This window comes from Chiroxiphia lanceolata, chromosome 1, assembly GCF_009829145.1.
Source record: "Chiroxiphia lanceolata isolate bChiLan1 chromosome 1, bChiLan1.pri, whole genome shotgun sequence".
NCBI classification, from domain to species: Eukaryota; Metazoa; Chordata; class Aves; order Passeriformes; family Pipridae; genus Chiroxiphia; species Chiroxiphia lanceolata.
This window is the reverse complement of record NC_045637.1, coordinates 148,466,565-148,486,250: the sequence shown is the minus strand read 5'-3', so window position 1 is coordinate 148,486,250 and position 19,686 is coordinate 148,466,565. Positions and strand designations below refer to the sequence as shown.

At 39.1% G+C, this 19,686-nt stretch overlaps 1 protein-coding gene across 5 annotated transcripts in view; it reads left to right on the top strand.

The window, feature by feature from the left end:
• The window catches only part of DPP6 (dipeptidyl peptidase like 6), a 550,202-nt gene that overhangs the window by 232,610 nt on the left and 297,906 nt on the right, over positions 1-19,686 (top strand). The window contains exon 1 of one of the 5 annotated variants that reach the window (XM_032687029.1): positions 3,331-3,485. The exons of the other annotated variants lie outside the window; for them this stretch is intronic. Within the exon in view, the coding sequence (XP_032542920.1) occupies positions 3,435-3,485 (51 nt within the window). The 5' untranslated portion in view covers positions 3,331-3,434. Of the gene's footprint in view, positions 1-3,330; positions 3,486-19,686 lie in introns of those variants that run through there. 5 annotated transcript variants of the gene reach the window in all.

The following is a 19,686-nucleotide window of genomic DNA, read 5'->3' as shown; positions in this document are numbered from 1 at the left end:
TGCAGCTGAGGTGAGATTTTTTTTAGCTTGCAGTAAATATTTGGTAATGATTTCACTCCATTATGTTTAACTAAATTACTGCGTAAAAGCTGAGCTTCTCACCTTATTGGAAGCAAAGCAGCAAAACCCACAGCAGCAGTTCTTGCTGGATGGCACAAAGAGCTTGTTAATGTGTAACCCAACAAAGCAGCCAAATGGAGAAAGTCAATAACAAAGTATCATCTGTAAGAACTTGAGGAAAACTTCATAGTTGCTGTTCCTTTTTTTCCAAAACAATGGTATGACTTTTTTTTTTTGTACCTGTGTTTGTCTCCTTTTCTTCATCTGACTCTGTTTCTTACAAAGTGCTGGTCATTTAGGAGAAATTCTAGGTTCAATGAAGAGAGATCTTATACTTGCTGTAAGGAGGTTTATTTAGAGGTCAGAGTTTGTGGAAGGGAGTTAGAGGAAATGAGACTGTGATTTCGTCATTAATAGCTGGGCTCTATTCTGATCCCCCTCACCTTGTCAACAATCCCTTAGAAATGCCAGTGCTTTGACATTTGTGGGCTTCAGACTTCCTAATCTAGGGAAAAGTTACTGTCCTGAATTGTGCCTATCACTGTAATGAGTGTAGTGAATGAACTACATCAGTTTATTTATGAATTAGGATTTTATCCTGAAACCATGATAAAAATGTGCTGGAAGCCACTCCTCAGCACAACATCAAAAGCCCTTAAATTGGTGAAAGCATTTTGAATGATTCTGAAGTTGGGTTTAATTCAGGAGAAATATTTTCCCTCACTTCCAACCATAAGATTCAAACCACGAAGGAGAAAGCCACAAGGCAGAGCCACGTTTGGCTTGTCCTTAGCCTGGACATGCAGTCTTGCTTATAAGCCCTGATCACAGCAGGCGAAAGGATTGTCCTGAGCATTCTCACTTATAGTATGGAAAGGCAGAAGCTCATGTCCATCATTTGAGGATGAAGGAATATAAAGCAGATTCTTCTGCTGCTTATAGGAACCATTTCAATGAATGATTCCATTTCATTTTGGGTATCAATGGAGTCTAGGAAAATGTACCTTCAGTTGGAGGTGTCTAGCAGAGATAGGAAAGAGAAGAATAGCTCTAAGATACTGACCCAGCTGTAACTGGTCAGGCACGTGTCAGTGCAAAGCTGTCAGTCTTGTTTTGGTCAGAGGCACAGTTACACACAGGAGTCATAGAACTGCACCTTAACTGCACCTACAGCCAAAGCATGTGCTCCCATAACAGCACTTGTCTGCATTGAGCTTGACTGCAATTGCTTGGGGCCTCAGTATTAATTGCATAACATCAAGAAGACCTTCTAGACATTCTCTTACATCTAACTAATCATTAACTAATCTAACTAACAATAAGTGCTAAGAAAATTGAAATATTCTTATCTGTCTTTTCAATGGCAGGCAGATTAGGGTGCATTGTCAGAATGACAGAAAATTAAGTCTGAAAAATTTTGAAATAGTGTTGTTAGATAATTGAGAAACTGATTACTGAGGGGGGATGGAGTGCTTACAGCAAATCTAATGAGGTATAGCTAGTCCTTTTAGATAAAAATGAGACATGAACCACTTTCATTCTTTATTGAACAAAGGTTAGATTCTACTGTCATTAAAATAAATAGGAATACTCCTAATGGAACAACATTAGGATTCTGATATCAAATGTGAGAATAAAATAATCAAATAGATCTGTAGGACCAGTCTGTCACTTCTGTAGCTAGCACATGACAGCTCTTAGTGTCAGCTAAACTTGGTATCCATGTTTGAAATGGAGCTTTACATTTAGTGGAACATCCTGTGACCATTAGAAAGGATGGGTCAGGTCCCAAATTACGGGTCAATGAGCAACCCCTTATGGGCTTTGCTGCACCATATAATTAATGACACGTTGCACAGTGAGAACCTTGCAGCTTCAAACCCATAACACTTCTGCTTAGATCTCTCCTTTCAGAGAAAGAGAGGACAAGTTTCGTAAGGGTTGTGTCAGTATTGACTAGAATATCAAATGTGGTCTTATATTCAGTGTAACCTAATCAAGTACACATTGCATAGTATTGTAAGATGGGAAAAGAAGTTTTCTGTTGCTGGAACACGAAGATAAAGGTCCACGGTAGCGCAATGTGGCAAGGAAATTGGTATCATTCCCACTTTTCTTGTTGAGAGAGTCAGTCAACACACCAGATATTCGAAGCAAGCCCCCTTTATGTATCTCTGCTGGATGACTTTCTTTCAGCATCTGAGTTGTTACACCACCAGGCTTTCAGTTAGGTCTGACACTCCAAAAGGGTGTCCTCTATGTAGTCACACCTGTCGAGGTGGCCTGTTATGCACTGCAGGAGATCAGCTTTGGAGCTGTAACTGCCTGTAATTAACCAGTGTTTGTCAAGCAAGCTTATTTTCTCATTCCAGAAATGGATTTGAAATATGGTTGGGGTTTTTATGTTTTACCAGAGAGATATATTTCACATACTTTCTGCTTTCCTTTCCATTTTCTGAAATTATTAAAGGGAACATAAGAAGCATAGATGTATCAACAATAATTTGGTCCTTCTCTCTTGTAGCATTCTATGAACTATATAACATGAACTGTGGTCAAAATTTTTCATGGTTACAACTTTCCATGGGATCTCCCTTCTGGATAGATTGTCTCAATGACAACTTTCCTTTAGAATAAGAATTGGTACAATTTCCTGAGTCATTCATTGATTTTCAAGAAACTTAAAAATTAACATCTTTGAGTTTTCTATTTCGTATGATATTTCATTTTTTATTTAAAGAGGGACAAAGGGTTGAAATAATTTGGGAGGAATGACAGGTGTGAATATTTCCACCATCATATAAACCTCCCATCCTTAGGAAACCACAAAAATAAAGTAGAAAACACTACACAAAGTATTTCTCAGCTTCATTCCATTGCAGCACATTGCAGATATTTTTGTAATATCATGTGAATTCAATAGTCCTTAAGTAGCTTGCTTTTTTCTTTTTTTTCTTTTTTTTTTTTTTTTTTTTTGCATATAGGATTAAAACAATCCCTTTGTAAAGACTCATCATGACAGTGCTTTAAAGTGCCATGACTGTCAGCTCACAAGTCGTCTTAAAGTTGGATGGCTGACATAATAGCATCTTTTTTTTTTTCACTGACCTAAATCAAGTATTGGATGGATCAAGTCTTCTCCCTGTATGATCTCAAAGAAGGGATTTTGGTTTTATTTTTTTCTGTGCCTATGTTCAGCTATTGGTTGCTTTATGCTGAGCTTTGAACTGTGTGGTTATTGGAAGCAGCATTAAAAGCCAGGGAGTGCCTCTGTTTTCAAAAATATCTATGACTCTACTGTTTTGGGCTCCAGACTGGTTGTAAAATGTATTTACAGCCATATAGGATACATATTTGATCTGCAGGCATCAGAGATGAACAAATCCAAATGGTCCAGAATGAAGAGATTTAAAAAAATATGGAGGGTGAGTGAAAAATATGCATTAGTCTTTTAGAAAGATTGCAGTGGTGACAAATAAATTAAAAGCAGATAATTTTGGTGTTTGTGGACAAGTTGTCCTGCTGCATGTACGTTATTTGATCAGAGTTTTCATTGCAGGGTATGATTGTGTGCTTATTTTTTTTCATATTAGTCACATCTTTGCAAATTTCTAGAGACATTAAACATTCAAGTTTATTTGACTTTTGAGAAAAGTTTTAGAGAATTTGCAACAACAACATTTATATGGTAAAAGCTCTTGAGGAAACTAAGCTAAACTGATTTCCTCTGTGGCCTTTAAAAATGCCATTTAAGGGTAGATGAATATAAAAAAGGCATTACAAAAAAAAACCAACAACAAGCCTCTTTTCCCCTCAGGCTGTATTTTAGAGCTGAGATATACTGTAGAGCTGAACTATATGGAACATGATTAAAGCCCTTGCAGCATTGGAATCTAGAAAGATGATCAAATTAAATAATAATGGAGGAGTGTATTTACTTTATAAACAATTGCACATCTTATAGGTTGAAAGTAAAAACAGAGAAATTGAACAGATAATTCTTTACCAAATGTGAAGTTAATTTGGTGTAACAAGTGAAACTGGCATCTCTGATGTCTCATAAAGTGGATTTCCTTGAAAAGTTTGGGGTTAGTTTTTCTCATTGTTAAAACTGATTCAAAAAGTAGTTAAATTTTAAAAGGAATTTAAAAGTAATTGAATACATTTGTTTGTATGCTTTCAGAAGATGGGTCTCTGATATCAGTTAATTAAGTTATGTAAATTATGTTACATTATTATTTAAATAATGTGCATTTTCCTTGATCTGAAAATCAGTTAACTTGCTTACTGATAACATCGATTTCAGTATTTAAAAGTAGCTTTGATTTGATATTCTATCAGTGATGAGAAATGGTCAATTTCCATAATATACAGCAATTTATAGTCAGGGTATTGAGTAGTAGAGGATATTCACATTTTTAATTCTGTTTTCAAATAGCTGTAATATCTCTGTTTATGGTTTTGTTTGTTGAAAAGTGTTATTGCCAGGGTGAAAATTATATTTTAATCATCGTACAAGTTTCATTTGTGCAAACAGGCAGTTTCCTTAGAAATTAAAACATATCCATTAAGCATAAGTAGATATTATATCATATTAAGTGACGTGAGATAATTACTGTAGTCAAAGCATGGTACTTAAATGGGCTCTGGGAGTGGTTTAGTTGTAAGAGACAAAATGTCCTTCTTGAATAGAAATATTTTATTTTCACATAGCTGTGTATGTTGTTGTGCAGCTGAACACTTTGTCCTTTACCTCCTATTTGTGAAAGCTATTTAACTGTGGGCTATTAAGCATCCTTTAATTGATGCATTTTCTGCTCTTCTCCCTACAGCATTTGTCCCTATTCCATCATTGTGGTACCTGATAATTCAGGGTAATATAGCTCAAAATTAAATTTCTGCAGAATCAATGTCAGTTTTAAATACTACTATTTCTTTTTTTCCTACTTGAAACTATTCGGGGTAGAAGCACGTTAGAATCTCAAAAAGGGCCTTTATGATTCTTGTTAAAACAAAAGGGTTAGACCTTATATTGTGCAGAGTGTGCTTTTATAATAAGCCATAATATATTTATGCAAGAGATTATGTCTGTGATATGGCATGCACTTCTTTTCTCCACTTAACTCTCGGCATTAACTTGCTCAGTATTTATGGATATATCAAAATTCTGATTTACACTGTACTTATCATTAACATCCCTTACAATAGCTCTCTGTAGTTCTTGCCATCCTTCTGAATCCAGTCATTAAATGAAGATATTAACAGATAATTAAATTAAATCCTTAATTATTTGGGGATGATGAATTCACTCTGTGATTCCAGAAAGGTATAGAGAGCCTTTTTCACAAGCAATATAAATTGAAACCAGTAGAGCTGTGATGATTTATGCCTGCTTGACGATCTGACTCATACTGTTCATTTTCTGCTCCCCTTTTAAAAACATATTAATGAAAATTGGATGTAGAAAGTGTTTATTAAAATATGAAGCTTTCAAGATATTTTTGAAATATTATATACACTCCAAGATAGCACTGCTTGAAAAGTACCTGTCATTTTTCACGCCAAATAGAATGTCCTTCAGCAGAAGGCAGGGAAACTTCACTTTTGTTTCTCCAGAGGTTTCTGCTGTCCATAGGAAGCCTTTCCTTGTCTTCAATTAATCCTTGATCTGACCTGTGTTTCATGTTGATCCCCAAAGTGTTGGCATGTGTCACTGACAGTTAAATCTTCCAGAATGTTCAGCTACTATCCAGTCCTGCTGGTGAAGTGGCTGGTTACTAAACACTGCTGAAGATACAGCCAAGTCAGCTCATTAAGGACAGAAAGCCAAACTTGCAGGAAAAAAACAGGGAAATGAATTATAGGGTCAAAACAGGCAGCAACAATAAGCAATCAATCTTTCTGTACTCAGTCCTGAGTACATTTGCTCAAAAAAAAAAAAATCTCCCCACAGTCATTATGAAGTGGATTACAGATTATGGTATTTAATGGGAATGCTGGGCTGTCATGAGGACTGAAGGTTATAATATTTACCTTAGGTACTGAGCTGTTTTGAGGACTTGTTAGTAAGGGTTCTTCGTGATGCAGAGATATCTGGCTAACATTTGCCCTAAGCTTGGAAGAAACACTGTGCCAAGTTTTGTTAGTAACAAAAAAGTAAAGCAATCATCATGGAAACATGAAAACTGATATGAGATTATTTAATGGTTACTTCTGATTCTCTTGTGTAAACCTTTATTTAGATAATGTTTAGGGCAGACATTATTTACTCAATAGTGCAGTCCATTGTGATCCATCATACCTGCAAGTATTTAAGCTCCAGGTTTTTTTAATGCATTTTTGACCCAATAGACTGTGACAGCTATAAAACCCTATTATGGTCTCTCATGCCAAGTATTGGAAGGGATGTTTGGAGTAAATATACCTTTTTTAAAAATCACAATAACTTGCTCAGGAAAAAGCTTATGGTAGTGGGCTGGAACAGTTCTTTCGCTTTAGAAACAGCTTCTGGAACTGTTACTGATTTCATCACTGCATGTTCCTCCTTCATAATTTGTGTATTCAGGCTGTAAAGTGGTATAAAAACATGGATTCTGAAGCAACTTCTCAGTCTCTCTGCTTCTTAAATATATATCTTGGAGAATAATATTTAGCAGACTTGTGTTAGCATGTGTAGGGACTGAGATGCAAAAAGAATGTTTTGTTTGAGCGCCTTTAAAATACGTTATCTTTTAAAGAATTATAGCCTGAACCCCCAACCCCAAAGGCAACAAGGTTGAAATGCTTTAACCTGTTAACAAAATGTGTATCCAGACTTTTAGGTAAAAAGACTTTCACCCTCCCTTGAGTGGCAGTGTCTGCACTTCCACTGCTGAGGCACAGGGTATGGATGCAAGTTCCAACCCGTGTGGCCTCATATATCCTCCTTGCTCCACGTATTATATCCATCAGGCAGCAATATGGTGTAGCTTTAAACCTTTTTGGAGAGTGCCATTTCTTCCTTGAAATGTGTAGGACAGATGCTTCTGGGTTGTGTTGTGCCAGAGCATCTTGCAGCAGCTCTGCCTGTTCTGCCTGAAGAAGCCTAAACACATAGTAAGAGCTGATGGCACAGGCTTGAATGAACAAAGATGGATTCAGGAAGGGAACAAACACATCTCAAGAAATTCCTTGATGACTTCCTTTCTGCCTCTCCCTCTAGTAGCTTTTAACAGGAGACTAATGCGTGCAAAAAATCCATCAAATAGCACTCTCCCCCCACTTCCATTTTCAAGGATGCCTACCCCATCCTCTTGCACTAATGGGAGAAAGATGACTTGGAGAAGAGTGGGAAAGAGGGAGAAGGCATCTGAAAGTCTTCACATGCCCCTCAGCCCCTGGCTGAGCACATCCTCCCTTCCTGCAGCAGAGGATGAGCCTGCAGCACCCATGGGTGCCTGCCCCGGTGGAGGTGGAGCAGCCCTCCGGCAACACCAGCAGCAGGGACCTGCTTGATGATGATCTGGTTAGTGCTGGAAGGTAGGAATGGGGGCTGAGAGGAATGAAGATGACAGAGAATCCCCAAATCTGAGGTACAGGGGTGGGAGATAGATTGAAGGAGCTACTTACTGTGTTGGCATAGGGCAGCAGAGGGGTCAGGATTTCTGCTTTTGTGTTTCTCTCTTTGCCTTCTCCTCTCCTCCCTTTGATGGCTTTGTGATCAGCTGGTGGAGGAAAGAAGGAAGAAGGAGGGGTTTGGATGGAGCAGCTTACACCACCACTGCTTCTGCTGGGACCAGCTCTGGTCCCTCAGACTCCTTTGTCCTCAGGTAAGGAGCAACAGTGAAAGAAGGTTGTAGACAGGTGTGGGTCAGTCTTTTCTCACAAGTAACAAGTGATAGGACAAGAGAAAATCAACTCAAGTTTTGCCAGGGAAGGTTTAGATTGGATATGGTGAAAAATCTTTTCACTGAAAGAGTTGTCAAGCTGCCCAGGTAAGTGGTGGAGTCACCATCTGTGAAAGTGTTCAAAAAATGTTTAGATGTGGTGCTTAGGGACATGGTTTAGTGGTGGACTTGGCAATGTTAGATTAATGGTTGGACTCGATGATCTTAGAGGTCTTCTCCAAAATTAATGATTCTATGATTCTATGTGGCTTTTAGTTCCTGCTTTTGGAGAAAGATTTGGCCATGTGTCCTTCAAGTCCTTTATTTTCAAGGACTTCCCACGGCTGAGTTGGGAAGCTCCACCATTCTCCCCTCTGGAGGTTTGTGCCCTGGCCCAGGACTCAGCAATGCTCAAAGGATTCGCTTGGAAAGTGCTCAAATAAGTGAACCAAGAAAACTATTCAACATCAACCAATTGCACATAAATGTGAATCAATCACTTATAATTTTGTTTATGAAACTGAAAATGTCAAATGTTCATCTCGAGGAGGCCATTTGGCACTGTTGCTCTCTGTGTGATGCACTTTGATAATGAGGATGTCTGAAAACAAACTGCATTGATTTAAAATAATAATGGAAAACATTTTAATATGTTCTTGAACATGGTGATTAGTGCTACAAAGGTCTTCCCTGCAAAAATGAGTTTGCTTGAACTGGTCTTAGTTATTCAGGGCCTGTCCTTTGTGTTGGGAAAGTAGTGGAAAAAACTATAAATCAATAGAAATATATATTACAGATTTTGTATTGCTGTGTATTGCTCCTTTTATAACTTTCACAGTGTTTCTAATTATACTTAACTGTTAGTATCTGGTGTATTGGTTTAAAATGGGAACTACTTAATTCACTAAATGTGTGAGTGGTAGATCTTTCACTACTCATTCCCCAAGGTCAGTAAGGGACTCCCAAGTGTGGTAAAGCTGTTAAGTATAAAGTGGATTAGAGAATTTACACATTCTTACAAATCTCAGTGACCAGACTTTAAATTGCTTGGTTTAATTCATTAAATGGACTTTGTAAAACAATCAACAAATATATCCCTTTGCAACTTTAGATTCAAATATAGAATGAGTGAAATTGCATATGCTACTTTAAAATGCTGCTTCTGCTTTCCATTGGAATTTTGCAAGCCCCTGTAGATAAAAAATAGTATTGAAATATTAGTTAACACACTGATCCTGCAAACCCTTATTCATATGAGTGATTTCATTCATGACAACAGTTCTTTTAGTTTCTGTGGGAACTAAAATAAAATAAAATTAAACATATCTATGAATGTTTATTGCACCATCAGACAAAATTAATGAATTGTTAAAAAATGAATGGCATTAGGTGTTCACTATCCTGGCAGTGTTGTGAAGTTTTTTATAGAGTTGATTGAGATGTAGATAACCCATAGCTACACAGATCAGAAACCTGTGTATTCATCTCTCTCACCTCTGGATGTATGAACTTGGTAATAAACTGTGAAGGAGACCTTCCTGGGGGAAAAAAAAAGGCCTTATCTAGTTCCTTTCAGCTTATTTTCTGAAGATATCAGGAAGGCTGGCTTGTTTATTAGATAGTGTTTCCATTTGAGTTACAGCCATACTGGGGATGACGTCAGAATAGTTGTAGCACAGGGGCAGCATTTTAAACAAATTTTTACAGAGGAGATTATGCTCTCAGAAAATCACACTGCAATCAGACACTTCAGCAACCTAAAGCTAAAATGGAAAACAACAAGAAAATGAGCATTTACAACTTTTTAAAAAGCATTACCTTTTTTTTTTTTTTTTGGTAAATCACTTTTCACCTGTGATCCTCCTTTCACAATAGAACATGCCAAGAACGTTGACTGTGTGTCTATTCATAAGATGCTGATGTTGTGCTAATGGCTGTTTGTAATCACTGTTAGCAGTGACTGCAGACTGTACAAAATTTGCTTTAGCATTTCTAGTCAGCATTTTCCCTGTGAAGGATGAGATCTGAGGTTTCTGGAGTAAAATCCTGGCCCCCTTAAAGTCAAAGGGAGACCTCCATTAGTTACCATAGGTCAAGGCTTAGCTGCTGAGGGTCTTCTGGATGAATGCATCTCATTTAACAAGCCATGTGGCACAGGGACTTAGCCACATTGCTTGCACATACTGGCAGCTGCAAATATTCTACTCTTACTTAAATGAGATGCAACATATTTATAGTTGATTTAATTTATTTTTAAATTATAAAGAGAGGGGAAAGGGGAAGGACAGCACTAGAATTCAACTCTCCTATTCAGGTGTAACATGAACATCTTATCTGCTTTTGCATTCATAGAATCACAGAATCATAGAATGGTTTGGGTTGGAAGGGACCCTAAAGATCATAATTATTTACCTCCAGGGTGGAGGGATCTCTTACCACCACAGCCTAGTCTTGTATTGCTCTCTTCTGAAAGTTCAGAAGCTAAGCTGCAGGGACTGAGTTTCTTAGCACTAACAAAACAATGATGGAGAGCTGTTACTTGGCCATTGATTAATTTCCTACAACCACAATGGTCTTCTTGGTAGAATCTTGCAGTTTATTGAAAGGCCTTTCTTACAGAGGCTTTCTTACCCAACTCAGTTACAGTTTGCCTTCTCCGAGTGGAGGGAGTGTTTATTACCCAAGGGCAACTTTGATACCATTAACTTGGTCCAGCCTGGCACCTGAGGAACCCTTCTGCTGGTTAATTTGCACGTGCCCTGCTAAACTGAATATTTAATCTGAAAATTTTTTAGGTTACACTCATGTGAACTAATGTGCAGAGTTTAATGGCAAATAACACAGTCAGTGAAGGCCTACTTATAATAATTTATTATTGGCTTGTGTGTGTGTTGGTTTTTTTCTTTTCTTTTTAAAGAACTGCAGAGATTGCCCTGGGACTCCTCCTGACCCTGTCACTTTAGAGGGTAATGGTGACTTCTGCTTTGCCCAGCAACAGCACTGGTGGGTGGGGAGGTGAAAGTATCCTTGAAGCATGGCACAGAATCTCTGTTTGGTAGATAATTGCTGCATTTAGAGAGGGTACAGAATTAATGGTGTGGTGTCCTTCTGGCAAAAATATTGCTAGTATTAGAGAAGTGGTGCTAATAGCTCAGAAAGCCTCAGCAAATGCAGAAGTTTGCATAATTGCACAAATTTGGTGAGTGTAAAAACCATGTAAAAGTAATGATTTCTGATGGTAGTAAATCAAATGGCAAGTCCTCCAGTTCATAAAGGATTTTTTTATGCAAATTCTGGAGTTTACTAAGTGCTCTGGGACAAAATGTTCTTTTACCTGCAGTTACCAGTTCGTGCTTTGAGGCAGGATGACCAACTGTTGCCCACACCTCATATCATATGTTGAAAATCAGAGTCGTCTCCAGCCTGGGCTGATGGTATCTTAATCTGGAGGATTGGTCAGGAAAGTGGTTACCTCCTTCCCCTCGTGTGAATTTTGGACAGTTTTTCCAAAGGTTAATAAACAGAAGACTTTTCCTTTCCATTTCACTACCAGAGCAGTTCCCAGATTGCTTTTGTCATTTTCTAAGACATGCAATTGTTGGATTTCTTGTCATTTTTCTCCTGCGATGATTTCCTTTTTTTACTATTGCCTTCCAAATAACTCATGTGTGAGGCAAGCAGGAAAAGCATTTCTGTGTCCTGACTGTTTCCTCTATTACCTACCAGGGGGCAAAAAGGGGTTTCTTGCAGTCTTCTGAGGTCAGTCTTAATTTTGTCATTCTTGCTCGTTGACAAACAGGAAATGCCCTTTCCATTTTCTGCTCAAAGGAAAGGACAACATCTGGAGCTGAGTGATGCCAGCAGACACCCTCCTGTAGGTAAAAAGCCTGAGAGCATAGATATTTAACCAGGAGGGTGGATGGAGACCTGCTAGAGCACGTTTGAGAGCATGCAGCTTGATTCTGTCAGCCTCAGAGACTGAGAAGGTCTTTCTGTATATGTTGAGTCTTAGTCTCAACCATCTGGAAAAGCCATTTTTGTTATGCAAAGCTCTCCATGATTAAAAGTACCCCTTGGTTTGAACATCTCTGTTGTGTTAATGCATTGTAGTAGCTGGGCTGCATTAATTGTAGCAAAGCTGCATCCCACAGACATTCTCAGAGGATAAAGAGGTGCAGTTATGCTGGTTTACCCCACAGTCATACTCACATCTAGGTTTTTTTACTTGTACAAAGCTGAGTTCTTGGAGGGAAGGAGGCCTTAGTGTTGATTTGGTTAGCCCTTTGGGAATATGGTCACACTCCCAGCTGGAGAGTCAATAGTATGATAGAATTTAGCATCAGTTGGTTTGAAGCTGGTATGTGATCTGTACAGAGTCTGGAAAGGATTTCTAGTGAGCATTTCTTGTCATTCCTTCTCTTGCCCTCTTGTTGTTCCCCATAAAGCTTGGAGCAAGCAGTTGCTGGACCACATGAATGAAGCAAGTTTATTTATGGCTGCTTCCTGAATTTCACTGGTTTTATGGCTTCTGTGGAGCTGTTCCTGAGACCTAAGCATCTCTCAGATAGTAACTTGATTGACAATAAGTAGATGGGATATTACTCTCCTTGACATCTGCTACAGTTTCAGGGTGTGTATAGCAATTGATGGGGCAAAAAAGTCCTCTTGCAGAAGGACATATCATTCCACTGTCTTTCTTTTGATGAAGAGCAATCCCTCCTGGAACATATCAAGACTGATAGATGGCTGCAACTAAAAGCCACACTAGGGTGGACAGAAGTTTTTTGATGCTTTGTTCTTTCACAGAGGTACTGTAAGGAGAGGTGACAAAAAGATTTCCAGCTCTCAGCCCTAGTCATGTTCCCTGTCAAATCTGCCAGAATCATTTGTTTGCTCAGAAAATGAAGCAGTAATGCCATATATTACTTAGAATAAATTCAGTTTATTTCAAAAGCAATAAAATATTAAAGTGAAGCCGAGATTTATTTTTTTTAAAGACACATGGATGTCTCCCCACGTGATAGGATTTGTGGTGACTCATAAATTCTTTATGGATTTTTCTTCAATAACTTTGTGTCCTTTTTTGTGAACTTTTAGTTCACATGTGAACCATCTCTTTTTGGTTTATAACTAATTGGGTTAGTCATCTTTGTACTATAAAAGATGTATCCACATTAATTTTGACCATTGCAGATTATGGACTTGAATTTTCAGTGGGGTTGCATACAAGGCATCCACTGAGCACAACCATGACCTCTCTAGGTTCAAAGGCTGTCCTATGCATGGAGCTCCTCTGGGTGACAGCCTAAATTCGACCTTGGTATCTGAATACTAGGTACAACCCTCACCCAAAAAGCAGGGATCCCAATCCTTTTGGAAAACTCCGTCCACTACTCAGGCCAGCTATTTGTTTCTGTGGTGAGTCCTACTCTTGCACTCATATCTCCCCACTACTTCTAATAGTATGAACAGAGAACATTTTTAATATTTCTGCTCATAAGCCCTCTAAACCCACTGGGATGCTCCAAGGGCTGTGTCTGAGTAGCCAGACACACCTGATGAAGGTTCTGCGGAGAGAGTAAGCTCTCTACAATTCATTATTAAAAACTCTCAAGCTCTTTCTTTGACCACTGGGAGTGCTCTGATGGTGAGTCTGCACCTGCTTCCCCATCCCTGAGCACTCAGGGACCTGTGGGAGTCCCAAAGGAGCTTGCAGGGTGCAGCAGGTCTGGGTGCAGCCTTGTGCCCAGGGCTCTCTGCCTTGCAGGGGTTGCTGGGTGGGTGTGTCGCTGCTGGTACCCTTCAGATATGTGTAAACTCGTCTGTTTTCCTTCCTCACTCTCTCTTCACATAATTTCTTGTCTGCCTATTGTACACCAGGAAAATGTAAAGAGGACTCTACCTTTTGGTTTGTGATAAAAGTAATTCTAAAAATATCTTGAAGAGATCCCCCTGGCCTCTCTTCCTACGGTATCAAATCCAGAAATCGTATTTTCCTCTTTGCTGAAGAAGACAAATGAATTCATAGCAGAAATCAAAACACTCTTTCACAGGATTACACTCAGAGCAAAAGAAGATGATCAAAAGATTGGAACAATTAGTGTAAGAAATAACATTATGTATAAAATGCTTTGATTTAATGACAAGTAATATGGAAGTGAGTTTCTAACAGTTTACATATTTATGAAAGATGTAAACATAGGGAAAACAAGAAAATATTTGTCATAACAAGTTAGAGTTTAATTTACACTTTCAGAATTATATTTTAAATGGAATAATGTATGCTGAATATAAAGCAAATCATGATGCCTATGACATCTCTTCAGCTATACAATAGTTCACAGAAGTTGCAGCTAAATCCCCTTGCTATTATATGAAAATTTTCAACTGATCTAGAGGAAATACTAAAATATTGATTTAGGAGAACAGTCTTGCATCACTAACGAGGTGGTTTGAATGATTGAGTGGTTGGGGTTGTTTTCTGTCACTAATTCCCAGGATCCAATAGTCTTTGAATTTTACAAGATCTGCAGAGGGCAAACAATTCCAGAGACATAGTTTCTAGTTTGTGTGCTATGCAGTGATAATAAACAGCAACTGCTGCAACGTATTTCAACCTTTGTGAGCCTGTGATGGTGTTGCATCCAATTGCTTTGTAGACTATATTATATTTTAGCCTGATGCTTCTTAGGAAAGAAGAAGTTTCTTAATTCCTTTTTGCACCAGAAGTGGTTTGATAGACAGGTGTTAATGTTGTTTCCATCAGAGTGGTTGATATGGTTCCAGAGAAAGCAATCAGTTAGACCACCTATAGCAAAATTTTTTCCTCAGCCCTTCATTTAGAAATTTCTCAGGGCAACACAAGCAGTGGTTAATTCTCAAGCAGCCTACTGAGGTGGGCAAGCCTCATTTTCCTGGCTCAGCTCCTCAGAAAAAAATGTTAAAGCTCTTCCCACTGCTGTATGCACTGGAGTTACTCAGCACCTTCCAAAAGCAACCTATTTGTGAGTGCCTACAAATGGGCTTAGATGCCTTGCATTAGTCTTCTAGATTAGAAAACTGTGCCTTTACACTCCAGCCCAAAGGAACTGGGGGCAGAGTCAGCACTAAAATCTAAAGTACAGCTATTTTTAACTCTACTCCAACTCTTATGCCTGTTTGCTTTTAAACAGGCATCCCCCACTCTACTGCCAGTGGTTTCTTGAAAGGTTTTTCAGCAGTACCTGCCTGTCTCTCAGCCCGGGTGAAACTTTCATGCTGAATGTGCCCTGGGCAGGCGAGGGAGATGGACCCAGCCTGCAGGTCCATGGGCAGTGATGCTGCCCCAGGGTTTGCACAGACCAAGGCTCTGCCATCCTCTGTGGCCTGGCCATTGCCCACAGCAGTGCAGACCTCCTGCAATCTCATCACACAGCTGGGAGCTGGCACTGCAGCTCCTGAGAGCTTGTGTGTGTCCCTTCCCAGAGGTCTGGCACTGAGAATAGTCTGGAATAGCGTTTCACCTGATGGGGAGAGGTGCTGTAATGGAAGAAAAGAGACACAGTACCTGTTTAAGGCTTTCAGAATGTAGTCATGCTTTGCATTATGAAAGTACTTATACCAGTCAAGATAACACACTAGCACACAATTTGCTGTGTTCACTCCAGGTATGAGTTGGGAACGATGAGGTTAGAAGCAAGAGCATTTTCCAGAGAAATGAAGCTCTTACAGAACTAAATACGAATATTTTTACTTTAAATTTTACATGCTTCATAGAAGGGTGTATGGAGGTGATGTGACAGATACATGCATTACAGTCACAGAATATATGAATGTGTGATTATGTGGATTGAAAGTGATCAAGAAAATATATGTAAAAAAGAAGAGAATGTTTTAAAATCACAAACAGAAAAAGAACAGTAAGAGGCAGGTAACTTAATAGTGGAGAAAATCTTCCCTGACTTATCTCAGTTCACATGTCTACGTTAAAATTCAGGAGAGGTTTCAGGCCATCTGCTGACGTAAAGCAGGTTCAGTGCCAAGGAACACCATCTTGGTACAAAGCAGTCTGCCTTTTATTATTCTATAGCTTGTATGAAATTAGCTTAATTCCTCTAAGGCAACTAAATATGGTATTATTAAATTATCTTAATACAACCATGGTAAACAAATACCCATACTGCTAATATGAAAGCATTTTTCTCTATGTAAGGTAATGAATATATTTATTCCCTGATTCAGAACTCATCTGGCTTTCTGACTTCTGCCTAAAGAAAGCTCCAGGCCACTTCTTTGAATCTTTTTACTTCTAATGTTTTCTGGAAATCTTTATTTTCTATTAGCATAACCAAATAGAGCAAATGAAGCCTACAGCTATTACTTGCCTATGCTAAGCTCCTTCATGTATTGTTATATTATTCTGGATATCTAATTGTTGTTCCTTGTATTATCTTTTGCTTAGTAATACACGTAGGACTACAGAAAGATTTAAGATTAAATGATAGGACTGCACTTAGCTCACTCCATCTGCTTTTCTTCAGCATTATTTGGGATTTAGGTCAGTCATCTAAGGATTCATATAGCAGATAGGTTTTCTTTGAATCATTAATTCTCACAGGTCTCTTTTTCCCACGTCTCTGAAGTGGTTCTTTCATTTATAAGCTCCTGGCGTGCTCAGATAACTTTCTTACATGGCTTGACACAGTATCAAAGTCCATTACTCACTTACCAACCCTAATCTGTCCTCTGGCCTCCCTGTAGTGGAATGAAGCTGAAGCACCAGCCTGTCTGGGAGTCAGCCAAACCCTGGCTAAGGGAAGCTTCATGCAGAAGGACTTTTAATAAACAACAAAATCCCCTCATTGGCAAGCTCAGGGCTGGGGGCAAGGATTCCTCTTATGCTCACAAACTCAATACAGGGTGGGGGGTGGAGAGAGAGAAGGAGAAATAGAAAGAAGTGAAATTACATACTTCAATACAAATATCAGTTTGACATAGATTTGGAGTTCTTGGTGTCAAATGTGATTCAAAAGAATTCAGAAGTGGATTCCCTAAATCTTCTTGTTCTGTCTCTACATATATACATATTTCCTTATGCACACAGACATGAAAACCCCCTATGTGCCATAGTCACACTACACGTGGCTGTGGATGTCTAAGTGCAGTAGTCCTTCTGAGGGAGGAGAGCTGTATTGCTTCACCAAAAGGTGTTTAGAGAGAACTTTGAACACGGTAGCGGTAGAGCCATTCCAGCAGTACAAACTTGGGGAAGATGAACCTCCCTTAACTTAAATGAACTCTGTGTAGGTTGAAAAACCTCTTTTCAACACTGCCAAATCTTTGAAGTGAAAATCTGCACGTTGTGAGGGAATGATTGAAGTGTGAAAACCACCTGTCCATGAGAAGCCTATAAAGGATACCCACCTGCTCCACGCAGTGCGACTGTGTAACACGAGCCATGGCTGTGTGCTGCTTTCTCTTTATAACATGTATTTCTCCAGCCCCAGTGTCAGTGTTCAGCTGATGCTGTAGCACTGTGGAGTTGCCTGTCAAATGCAGTGCCACAGGACCACCTTGGCTCTGAAAAATGACCATGGGACACAGAAGTGGGACAGCTTTGCTGGTGGGCTGGCACAGGGTGAGAGAAGGAAAAGCTTCATAACAGGACCCAAATAAATGTCTTACAATAAGCAGAAATCAGATATATGAGTGGTGTTGTTTCAGTTGCATGAGTATGGCAAAATACATGCGGAACTTGGTTGGGAAGGGATGTTGACCCAAGTGTGAAGGTTTCCTCTGTTTTTTGCTCAAGGGAGAGATACCCTCTTTGTTCTGGTTTTGCAAAACTTCTCACAATAGAGTTGGGCCCCTGCAATCCCTTTGGCCAAGGAACCAGCACCTTCCTACACCCATCTCCATGGGCACAAGGCACTTGCAAAGGTCCCATTCAAAACACAAAGATCATGCTGGAGACCTCAGGTTACATTTCCCAAAGATATGCAAGCCCAGTCTTGTGACTGACGTTTGTCTCAGTCTATATCAGCTGTTCTCCATCACAGTCACAACCAAGATTTCAGAAAAGTCTAATCAAAACAAAAGGATTGTGGCAGGCTGCTCAGGTTAAGTGATGACTGAACAGAGAATAAAATAGCACTTGGGTAGAGGTACTATTAAGCACTTGTGGTAGGTAGACATTTTTTTCTGCAGGGACAAAATAATCCTATATTTTTTTTAATTTTTTTTTTTTTACTTGTCTATTGGTGGGGGGTTTTTTGTTTTTTATTTGTTTGTTTGTGTGTTTGCTTGTCTATGCAGGGTTTGTTTGGTTTAGGTTGTTTTTTTGATTTTTTTTTTTTTTTTAGTACCCTCATGCTTCAACTGTTACCATAAAGCAACCACTGTGTATTTCTAAAATGGAAAGCACACTCTGATATCTGTTCGGAGATTTTGACAATGTGATTGGTTGAATGTTCTGTAACTCCTGAATTGTGAAGGCCTTATAAATATTTTAAAACTCCGGCTACAGCTACAGCCTCACTGAAATCCATACTGAGACTTCATTTGTCTCACACATGCCTTTGTAGTTGCAATTCTGTGTGTTCTTGCTCTTGCAAAACTTAATCAGGAAAAAAAAGGTCACTGCTGGTTTAAGCCTACTGTTGAGATGTTTAGTTTAAGTTTGTATTGCAGTTATCACCCCCTTCTTGCACAGTCTTGTAATCTCAGACAATTTTCCCAGACCAATGGGCTATAGATCCCTCTGCAAATCTTTACATTTTCAGGGATTAGTTACACCAAACATTTATTCTGAATCTGTGGGTGGCTATCTGGAGTATACAGACCTCTGATAAAAATGGTGCCTCTTCTACCTGCTTTCTTCTATGTTATGTGCAGTGTCCTCCATGCCTCAAACCTCAGGCTCTGTGAGAAGTGAGTGACAAGGACAGTCCCCTGGACAAGGCATGGCTGGAGAACATGGCCCAATTCCCTCCTTAGTCACAGGTGCTATAAGTATTTGCTATACCCTGCAAATTGATTATCCCTATTTTTCAAAAAAAAAAGGTTATAATAACATTTCCACACTGCTCAAGCATCCTGGGAAGATAAAATCCACTGAGGGGAGAGAAGGGTTTAGACACAGCAGTGATTAGGGTTGGATTTGTGCATAGATCAATGACAGTGAAACACCCTTGAATAATCTCTGCCTCAAAGCAAAATTTGGCTTGCCTGATGTTCTCGTTTTGTCTTGCTGGGTGACTAAAAGGTTATGATAATCTCAAGAGATCCTGTAATTCATCCAGTAAAACGCTGTGTGCAGTAGGGTTACTTTTTCTAGATAAACATGAAGGAAGTCAGAATATCAGGACTCGGTGACTGAAGGAATTTCCATAACAGTTTGGAGTACAAAAGGAATACAGCATCTGTCCCACTGTCATTTCTGTGACGGTCACTCACCAGCAGAGAGGTGGAAGTTAACCCCAGTCTATGTGTACCAAGTCAGTAACAGCAGGACTAAGAGAATGAAGTGTAGCTTTTAAAAAAAGTACCCTGTAGGATTTAGCATAGTTTTCTCTTTGTCTTACCCATGGTATTCATACCTAGCAACACCTACCAATTATCTATAAATACTTGCTAGAAGGCTTCTAGACTGATTAGGAGTTTAAAAATAGATTTTACCATTAACCTGTATTCTGTGATATATACATGGCTTTGACTTTTGCAGACCTAAAGCCTTCCACAGTCTTCCAAATCCTGCACTTTTCAAAAAACCAAAAATCCTCAG